This window comes from Carassius gibelio, chromosome B11 (genome assembly GCF_023724105.1).
Source record: "Carassius gibelio isolate Cgi1373 ecotype wild population from Czech Republic chromosome B11, carGib1.2-hapl.c, whole genome shotgun sequence".
Classification (NCBI taxonomy): domain Eukaryota; kingdom Metazoa; phylum Chordata; class Actinopteri; order Cypriniformes; family Cyprinidae; genus Carassius; species Carassius gibelio.
Genome location: NC_068406.1, coordinates 23,128,294 through 23,139,637, shown reverse-complemented (window position 1 = coordinate 23,139,637; position 11,344 = coordinate 23,128,294). Strand labels below are relative to the sequence as shown.

The following is an 11,344-nucleotide window of genomic DNA, read 5'->3' as shown; positions in this document are numbered from 1 at the left end:
CGAAATGTATAAATAATATAAAAAAATGTTTATCCTATAGAAATTTGTAAATATAGACAATATTTCCTATTTAATAATATAATATAATAATATAAAATAAAATGTTAACCAATATATACTTTGTAAATATAGCCTATATTTGACTGTTTATTCATCTTTATGTTGATGTTTTTATTAAATGTAAAACATCAAAAATTCTTGTTGGTTCGGAGCTCGCTGGACAGAGAAGGTCTGTAGTTAGTAAAAAGGCAGGTTAGGTCTGATGCTGCGCAGGTGCGTCACGCGCATGCCGTATATAACAGCGCGCGCAGGCGCGTCGCGAGAGAGACACAGTTCTGAATACAGAGCGCACGAGCGCAGACTCGCGAGACACAGCCAGAGTTATTAACCACACAACACACGAGTATTAAACCATCATGCCGGCCACAGAGAAAGACCTGGCGGACGACGCGCCGTGGAAGAAGATCCAGCAGAACACGTTCACGCGCTGGTGTAACGAGCACCTGAAGAGCGTCAACAAACGCGTCGCGGACCTGCAGCTGGACCTGAGCGACGGACTCCGACTCATCTCTCTGCTCGAGGTGCTCAGCCAGAAGAAGATGTACAGAAAGTACCACGCCAGACCCACCTTCAGACAGATGAAGCTGGAGAACGTGTCCGTGGCGCTCGAGTTCCTGGACAGAGAGAATATAAAGCTCGTGTCCATCGGTGAGTTCAGCTTCTTCTGCTCGCTGTACCCGACGAGAGTTGAGTCAAAGTGTCAATAATACACGGTTAACCCTTTAGTAGCCTACTTGTGTCGTGCTACTAATTCGTATTAATGTAACGTTACGTTGGTATTTAGTGTGAACACCAGTTCAGTAAATTGACACACTTTTGCATTTGGTGACTGGGAAAGGGGTTCAATTACTATAAAGTACCCCTATAAGTGATCCTGGACCACAAAACCAGTCATTAGGACCAGTTTTGTGAAATTTAGATTTATGCAGCATAAGCTTTCTATTGATGTAGGGTTTGTTATGCAACTATTTGAAAATCTGAAATCTGAGAGGGCAAAAAAAAGTTGTCCAAATTAAGTTGTTAGCAATGCATGCTACTAATCAAACATTAGGTTTTGATATATTTACGGTAGGAGATTTATAAAATATCTTCTTTGAACATGATATGTACTTAATATCCAAATGATTTTTGGCATAAAAGAAAAATCTATAATTTTGACCCATACAATGTGTTTTTGACTATTGCTACAAATATACCCCAGCGCCTCGAGACTGCTTTCGTGCTCCAGGATCATATATAGGTACTTTAATGTGAACCAGATGGAATGCATTGATATTTTATAGTAGTTGTAAGATTCATTGCACACTGATGGTGTCGTATGTTTACCACAGTACTAAAATGCATGTCTTTCTATTGTTTTGTAAGCGTTTAATGACTTTGCCATTGTATAAACAAAAAAAAAATACTAGAGATTTAGAAGTGTTTTTGCTGTTATATATTGCAAAGTTGGTCTCCGATAGAGATAGTGGTGCTAAATCACCATCATATTCATTAACCATCGTATTTATTGCCAGTTATAATAGGATTTATTACGATGCTTATCAAAAACATAGAATGACTGTGGTGCAATATCTGGAAAAAAAATATGGTGGTGTCACTATTTCTGTATTTTTTTCTGTCTGTTGATTGATCTGTGGTGTACAATTGATGTGTTACATGGAAGTACCCCTCAAAAAACATATTTGGTTTGTGTCGTTGCATCATAAACCAAATGCATCTTTGCGCATGTTAAAGAGCTGTTGAGATGATTCATTCACAGCAGATAAAGAGATAACGGCCACCGAGTGTCTATTGAGTCTCACTAGATTATCAGCCTCATCTCTGCTGGTTTTCCTTATTTGGGCCGGCGTGAGAAAGTTGCACCATTTAATTGCATTCTTGTGTTGATCCAGATTTAGAAATCTGGAGACTTTCAGGATTCCAGAGGCTTAAATATTAAGATGTAGTTCCACTATGCTTGTGTTTGGTGTGAACGCCACACCTTTGACTGGTTTGGGACCAATCCAAATTCACCAGGCTGCGTTTCTTACGGCTGAATGTGATTTCTCACGCTTTCGCTGTTGTTTTACGTGCCAGTGCTTGTGTAAATCCTGGAAATAGATTATGAACCTACATCAAATCTCAGAACAGGTGCTTACTGTCACTTCTACAGTCGGGGTGAGGACTTTTCCTCCATATTTGGCAATCGGTTGTTTGCAAAATGCATGCAAACACTGTCATGACAACGCCTAATCTGATTTCCGTGCAGTTCCTGCCCGGTTACGTATGTTTGTGAGCAAATAAATGACATCAAAGTTCACGTTTGTGATTAAATTTGAGGTGTGAGGGCGTGAACACGTGTCAGGCTGGACTTCCTGTTGTTTCTGTGCGTCTCCGAAGCAGAGGATGAGCTCTGGGATGTTCATCATTCTTTGCGTAGAGATTTTCCCAAGCTTGATGTGTCTTTGGAGAGCTGTGGCGTGTCGATGCAGTGACCTAATCACCAGTCACTCATGCACTGCATCAGACTGCTCCATTCATCTGAGGGAGAGGGAGTAACGTGCATTCAGACCTGAAGGTGATAAGATAGAGAGGATTGGATGGACGACAAACTTTATCAGTACAAAATGTGCTAAAATATTTTTTAGCACACTTATTTTTCCCCTGAGGCTTGACATTTGTTGTTGGTTTTGTGCTGGGACCACGTTATTATTATTTTTTAATGCCCTGTTTTTGCTACTGTGCCTTTAGGAAACATGCCTTTGCATGGTTTGTATACAGCTGCAAATTTGTTGTTAAATGAAATAACATAATATTTTTTTATTGCATTTTTTTTGTCCATTTTATTTGATCATTTTTATTTTTATTTTTCTAGTTAAACATGATTTCTATTTACATATATTTTATCATTTCACTTGTATTTATTCATATACAATGTTAAAATACACTATATATTTTTTTATATAATATTAAAATATTATTTTTCATTTTATATATATTTTTTTGTTTTTCATTTTCAGTTATTTAGCTTTTTTTTTCAAATAATTTTTATTGATTTTTAATATTCTATTACATTTTTTTTAATGTATTTTTTTAATAATTTTTTAATTCATTTATTTCACTAGAAATTTATATTTTTATATATATATATATATATATATATATATATATATATATATATATATATATATTTCTAACGGTGATCCTTCCAAAACAATTTAACCCTTCGATTGCACAATAGGCGTGTAAATGGATCTTCCTGTGTTAATGCGTTGATCTGTACGAAGGAACCAAGTGGGAAGTAATAAAATAACAAAGTAAATTAGATTTCCTTATGAGTCCTTTATTGAATACTCTTGGTTGTTGCTGTTTTTACTCTCTTACAGTAGTTGTGTCACACAGGACATGCATGGAGAAGCTCTTTAGTTGGGGATTTACACAGACACTTCCTGAATGACGGTATCTTCCGCTCCAGAAACAGTCTGGTGGGGCGTTTTTCATTCGCACACATTTGGACCGGCGTGGAAAGGTTGAGCGTTATCGTGAGGTTCAGTGCCCAGACTTTCCACTGTTTGGAAGGGCAGCGGTGTTCAGAGATGGGTGAGAAGTCCCAGCTAAACAAACACGAGAAGGTCACAGCGTCCGTCTGCTGTTTTGAGCCTAAATCTCACCGGGTTACATTTGCCAGTGTTTTTGTTAATCTCTCTCTAATGTCAAAGACAAGAAGACATAATCGAAAAGGTCAGCTGAAGAACTTTTACAGCCTCTTCTAGTCCAGAATAAGCTGTAAAGTGGTTTCTAGCCAGTTCCCATGTCATTTCAGTCCTCCTTTGTGCTTTTTTTTTGTTTTCCCCAGGCCTCTGAGAGTGCGGTCTGACGTGATGGCTATATACCATATCAATTTGGTTCCAAAATATGTCTTTGATCATCATGTGGTCTTCAGCCGCCCCCCAAATTATCCCGAGTGGTTCTACTGATGTTCTGAAGATGGTTCGTGCTGAGTCAGTCCATTAACTCTGACTCTGCTCTGACATGTGTCCTGATTTTTCCACAGTTAAAGACGTGATTGAAGGCATGCGGGAGGCGATTTAAAGTGTCTTTAGGGTCGTTCAGCATTAGTTTTGTGGGATGAGGATGTGCTGAATCATGTGCACTGAATCATTAAGCGTCTTCCAGTCTATATTCTGGGAGGTGATGCACATTTGCAAATCTGCTGAATTCAAAGTAAATTCAGTTTGTCATTCACAAAACTGATGCTTCGTTCCCTCTTAGACAAGGATTGTTTGTTAAAGTGAATCAAATTTACATGAATTCAAAACTATTTCTATTAATGCATGGTTTGTTAGGAGGACATTATTTGGCAGAGATGCAACTATTTGAAAATCTGGAATCTGATGGTGCTAAAAAATTAAAATACTGAGAAAATCGCTTTTAAAGTGGTCCAAATGAAGTTCTTAGCAATGCATATTACGAATCAAAAATGTAGTTTTAATGTTTAGATATTTTGTAAAAATGTCCTAATAATTTTTGGCATAAAAGACAAATCGATCATTTTGACCCATAGTGTTTTTTTGACTATTGCAAAAAATGTACCCGAACTTTGTTTTGGGGTCCAGGGTCACCATATGTTTTATATATAAATCAACTTTGTTTGTGGCAAATATATAATAATAAATATGATTCTACACTCACTCACGCAAGCCAAATATATTAAATAAACACTATTTTTGGCTTCTTTCTTTCTTTTTGTAATTCAGATTTATTGTGCAGTTCTTCTCAATGGTAGTGTTACAAGAGTTCGGCTCACTGCGGGAATCGCAAATTGCTGTGCTTCTTCTAAAAGCTAGCAGCTCAGCGATGGTTTGTTAGAGAGGCTTGAGTCTGGAAGATGCAGAAAGCTTGTCCCGCTCACATCTTTAGCTCTGCTCATGCTCACTGGTGTTTTATGTCCTTTAATCACAACAGCAGACTCCAGCCACCGCAGGCCTCCCTCAGAGATCAGCTCAGACAGATTCAGACTGTAATCTGTTCAGAAAGTCCTGCGTAAACACAGTCTGCTGCTCTTTCAGTTCCCTCTTGATTCACTTCTCAGTGAGACACGTGCTGCATGTAGGCCTTCTTCACTTCGCTTTGACCAAACGTTTTATTTCTATATATCAATATGACTATAAAATAATATTAATAAGTAGCTGTACTCTAAAGTATATATTCAGGTGTATATCATTGACATAAATCACCTCTTTTTTTGGCATAGGAACTTTTTTTTTTTGTCATTTGATGTTTGGCCAAATATTTGGAAATAATAATAATTTTACTCTAAAATAATAGTGTATATAAGATTGTGTTTTTTGTTGTTTTTGTCGCTGTTGTATTGATATTATTATTATTATTATTATTATTATTATTATTATTATTATTATTATTATTATTTCTTATTTCTTAAAATTCCACTGTAAAATAAATTGTATATAGGAAATGTGTTATTAATTATTATTATTATTATTATTATTATTATTGTTGTTGTTATTATTGATATTTGGTTAAATGTTATAATAAAAATATTTTCTTACTGTAAAATAATTTATTATTATTATTGAAATTTGGACATGTTGCCAATAATAATGAAGAAAAAGAAATTATTTTTAACAAATTAATTTTACCATTAAATATATTTATGATTATTATTATAGTCCTTTATATTTGTTGGCAGTAAATATGTTGGCAGCAATACAAATTTAATTAAAATAATTTATAATATTTATTGCATTTGTCTGTAAAATAAAAATAAATTCCGTAAGAAAATAACATTTTTTATTTTATAAACCGTAAAGAGTATAACTGTAAAGTACCAATGCTAATATTAATTTGTTTTTATATTAATGTTTTTTCCTTTTCACTAAACAGAAGGAAAACCGCAGGAAAGCCTTTTAAGCTTTTCTTTTGTTCACAAAAACCAGTTTATAAGTGTGGGCAGATAATGATTCAGATTGAGTCTCATCTCGTTGTAATGTTTGTTGCTGGTAAGAATAGCTCAGGGATTTTTGGAGTGTTTTTGTGAAGGACTTAGTCACATCTAAAACTGAAGTTCGTCCGAGTCGCCCAAGATTTAAAACTTCCCCTCTGAGAAATTCAGAGCAAATTAAGACGTCTGAATGTGTTCCCAGGGCACAGGCTGATGGAAAAGCCTATTATTAAAAACTGTGTGCCAGCTTCCCCACCAGAGAGTTGAAAGAGTTTTGTTTGGAGTGGCGTTAAATTATGCTTTAATTTCAGGATCATGTTTAATCTGTTGTAGATGGATTCGGAGCAAAACAAATGGTTTCAGTCAGTTCTTGTGGGCTGGATTGTCTCCTGTCATTATGGTCCTGTTTGTCTCTGAATGATCTTTAGTTCAGAGTTTCAGAGTTTTTTCTCATTCAAGACGTTCCCTTTCGGCAGGAGTCGGACCTGTAGAGTAACGTGTGGGATTATGGGAACTGTTAGTTTCTTTGGCTGTGAAGGTTTTCAGGCGTTGTTCTGACAGGCCGCTGTATGAGAAGATCAGATGTTCAGGGTGTGGACAGTTTCTTAGTTGAATTTGTATTTGTAGGAGAAATAAGGCCTGAAAATATCAGTATTTGTTGCAACTACCATTTAGTCTCCTTCATCCAACAAAAAATGTAATAACATTTTTAGGGCCCTAATAAATCCATTTTATTTTTTCCCAAATTCTGTTTTTTTCCAAAAAAAATTTTTTTATTTTTTTAATGGTTTCCATTTTTTCTGTCTTAATTTTCTCAACTTTATTTTTAATGGTTACATTTTAAATGTATTAATCAAAAAGCATGTCTAATTAATTAAAATCATAACACTTATACATTTTCACAACAATTTATTAAAGTGTGAGAAAAATGATATGTTTACGGCCCTATGCAATGTTTTATTTTTTCTTCACCATATGTTTTATTGTTACTTCTGTGTTTTAGCATGTCTAGTTATTTAAATGCATGAAAACAACTAAATTTTTTCAATTGTTTCTTAAAATAGCCTTTTCTGCGATGCATACATTTTGGCCTTTGTATCTTAATTGGTGTTTGACATTGCTTTTTCTGTATGATTATATTAGTTCATTTATTCCATTATATCAAGTTTGTATATACGTTATTAGTAGTAGTAGTAGTAGTAGTAGTATATTAATTTAAGTTTTTAGTAATATCGATTATGGAAGAGCAATGATTTAATTTAGTAGACATTGTCTCTTATTCTGATGTTTCAGAAATGTAATTTATTCTATTTTATTTCCACATGATTTTTAAGAACAATAATAAAAATAATAATTATTTTAGTAGCAATAAGTCATAATTAAATATTTAAGACATCGTACATAGATTTCGTAATTCAAATCTTCTATATTATTATTATTATTATTATTATTACTACTAGGGCTGCAACTAACGATTATTTTGATAATCGATTAATCTGTCGATTATTTTTACGATTAATCGATTAATCGGTTTATGTACTTATATTTTAGTTTTTTCCATTTTTTCCCCAAGTAAATTATTAATAAAGGGTCTTTATCATTCAGCATAGATTTTTAAGAGATTTTAACCATTTTGCATTGTCATATCCTCATCAAAAATATACCTGGAGTTGTTTTATTATGTTAGTAATCCTTTGTCAAACTCTTCTGCAATCAAAACACTGACCCATACTCTAGCAAAATTCACAAGGAGATTTCAAATATTGTTTTCACCATGGCAGTCCTTAGAGCTCCTAAAGTAGTTTAACATCCCAAACAAAGCTTAAGGAATCTTTGAGAACATATTTTCACGAAGTATAAGGATAAAACAGAATAAAATTGCAGTGCATTGTATTTTATTATTTACTGGGAAAAAGCTTTATAGCTTATGCTGTGAAATTGTAAACAATCCTTCGAAAAAAAAAGTGCCAATGGCATGAAACCTGAATGGAACTCACAATTTAAAGTAAAATCCAACAGAAGGTTGTTCAGAAAAAAAAAAATTGGGACACAAACAAAAAACCTGCTGTGTGAAAAAGAGCAGTGAATACTTAGAAAAGAAGTGCATTTTAAATATACTCAAACATTTACCTCTCTCATTCAGTCATAATTAGGCTGCAAGTCTGAATTATGAACTGGTAAACGACAAACTGATCACATAACATGTTTGTAAAGCTTTAAATGTTAACTGTTAAAAAGCAATGTTATCAGCTTTTACGACTAAACATTTGCAAACAACCTTGTAACGTTACTGGAGAATCTGCACAAATAAAATTCTTAGGGGCCGTTCACATATCGCACCTAAAAACGCGTGGAAAACGCTAGTCGCGCCGCTTTCTCCTTCTTTCCAAAGCGCTCGGGCAGAAGCGCCCCTGAGGCGTCTGCCTTTGCTTAGCAACCATGACGTGCTCTCTCCATGACGTGCCCTCTCCATGAAGACCCGGAAATTTCAGCAAAGGATAAATGGATGCGGTGTGGACGCGCCTGGAAAAACGGGCGCATCGCACCGCGTGCGTGTCGCGACCGCGTCGCTTCCATTATGAGAGTGCATACTGCGCGCCTACATAGGAAATAACGAACTTGAGCACGCAAAAGACACGATATGTGAACGGCCCCTTAAACAGTTCAGTAGTGCAGAGTTTACAGGTTACTCTTCTTTTTTGAAGGCTCAAAGTAAAGTACTCCCACTTCCCGCTGAATGCTGCAGAGACGCTGTTCGGGAAGCACGTGACATAAAACGAGGCCAGCTATTGGCTCTTCGCTACTTCACCTGCTGTACTGGCTGAGTAAAACCTCCGGTGGCTCATTACTGCCACACTTTGGTCACCGCAGATTTGAAATATGCACGAAATGAGCCGCTTATGGCAAATAAAATTTATTTAGCGACGAATCGATTACTAAATTAGTTGACAACTATTTTAATAATCGATTTTAATCGATTAAATCGATTCGTTGTTTCAGCTCTAATTACTACTACTATTACTACTAAATACTCATCTTTTAATTTGAGAAATTAATGTCTTATTTTGTAGCAAATTTTTTAGTCATGATTATAATAAAATATTATTTATTAGACATTATCTAACAGAAATTTCAGAGATTAATTTAAATGTAATGCTATTTTATCCTATTTTTATAATAATAATAATAATAATCATCATCATCATATTATATTCTATTATATATATTTTATATTTTTAATAATAATATTATTAAATTACCATTCTTTGAAATAATGTTAAATTATTAGTGAAATATGAATGTATTTTGTTACTCATTTTTAAGTAATTATTATTATTTAAAAGTCAAATTGTGGTCTTGGAAATCACAAAATGTTTGGACAAATTGTACATCCAAAACACACACACACACACCGAACAGTGCAGCCTTGCATGTAGTCTGTCATCCTAAACCTGTATTTATTTGTCACCTGGTGATTCTTACTTCTCTGTTCAGGTAAATGCAGGTAATGAAAGCCGTCCATCTCTAGTTTTCCCCAAAGTTATCCGACCCGCTCTGTCTCAGATGAGGTACTGATTTATACACACAGCCAAACTCTCAGAACTTGTTGTACTGGATGAGCGTAGAGCTTCTGGCCATCAGTTGGCCTTTAACACACACAAACACACCGAGAAAGTGTTTGCATTCATGTTAAACTGACTGTATTAAAGAGATAACCACATTCCCAAGTCCCATTTATTTCTACAGCGCTTTATACAATACAGCTTCACAGTAATAAACAAAATTACAGTGTAAAGGTTGCAAGATCATCAATTATGAAACCAATTCAATTTATAAAGCAGCTCTACACAATACAATAGTGTCATCATTATTCAGTTCAGAGTTGCAAAGTTCAACAATTATGAAACTTCTGTGAAGGAAACGGTTGTAATTCGCTTTTTTTTCATTTAGCTTTTTTTTTTTTGGAATTCTAATTTTATATCTCACAATTTAATTATTTTTTTTTAATTTTATGGTTATTTTCCCTCCTTCAAAATTCTGTTGGAATTTTGTGGTTTTGACGTTTTCTGAATATTATTAAATTTTTATATATATATATATTTTTTTTTTTTTACCTCTGAATTCAGTTTTTTTACGTCTCTCAATTTTAGCATTTTTTCCCCCAATTTTTTTCCTCCAATCATTTTTTCCCACCTTTTTGAATCATAATGATTTTTTTTTTTTTTTTTTACTGAATGAAAATGTGATTGACTTTCATGTTTATATCTCGTGATTCGGAGCATTTCTAAATTGAGAAAAATGTCAGAATTGCAAGAGAAAAGCTAAAATTGTGATATAAAAAGTCAAAACCTAGTTTTAATCCCATATGTAAACCACCTTCAATTGAAAGAGTCGTTGAAATAAGCAGCATATCTTATATCAATCCGCTAATTAAGCTTCAGATGAATAAGCCACACCTAACAGGATTTTGACATGTTGTAATTCGCTGTAATCTGCTTTAGTTTTGGAGTCTAAAAGAAGCAACAGGATGCAGGGCTTCGCTAATGCGACCCTAACCAAAGTTCAGTTCCTCGCACCGATGCCAGAAGCCGCGGATGCAGAAACCTCACATTCCTGCAGCAGAACAGATTGCATCACAGTTTCAGTAATGCGTCCCAGATACTGACATTCTGCCCTCGGTCCAAATAACGAAACCTCAAAGTGGAAAACCAACACGTACGGCATCCGTCAAAAAAGGCGAGACCTTGAGCAAATATTTCAGGGTTGCTATAGAACAACTTCAGCATTAATATTCTCAGTCACGCTGTGTTAAAACATGCATGAGAGCCAGAGAAGGTGAGCTTGCCTAAAACAACCCCAGCTTTCTGTGGGACGTCTGCACAGGTTTCTCTTGCGGTCTGCAGTTGAGTTGCAAGTTAACATCTTCCATTACGTTAAGTCTGACCGCATGAGGTTTTTTTACACCGACTCAACCTGAGGGAGTTGTTTTTAGGTCAAAGTGGAAAATGCATGCATGCATGGTAGCAAAGGTCAGATTGCATTGCTTGCAATGAAGCTTTGACCTTCGGGGGCCAATGCAAGGAGCGAAAGCAAACCATGTAATTGACATCAGCCTAAGACGAAGCAATTTCTCTTTCTTAAAGTGACTGGCTTTGTTTCCTAGAGGGAGAAGTTTACAAGCGTCTCTGGTTTCCTACATGTTATCTGGATTGCATTAACACTTCAGTCACCATGTTGCTCGAAGCGCTCCTTCTGCTGTTCTTTAGACCCATGCAGTGGGCCAGAATGTGATTTTAAAGTTAATCATTTACTCTCCTGACTTGCCATCTGTGTTAAGACTGC

The 11,344-nt window shown here is 35.1% G+C and overlaps 1 protein-coding gene across 2 annotated transcripts in view; it reads left to right on the top strand.

Annotated features, from left to right (window-relative positions):
• The first annotated feature begins 278 nt into the window (after nt 1-278).
• LOC127968316 (filamin-B) overlaps nt 279-11,344 on the top strand; it is an 82,664-nt gene continuing 71,598 nt past the window's right edge. The window contains exon 1 of one of the 2 annotated variants that reach the window (XM_052569437.1): nt 279-708. In XM_052569437.1, coding sequence (XP_052425397.1) covers nt 417-708 — 292 coding nt within the window. In that variant the 5' untranslated portion in view covers nt 279-416. The remainder of the gene's footprint in view (nt 709-11,344) is intronic. The other variant, XM_052569438.1, reaches the window with a different exon arrangement.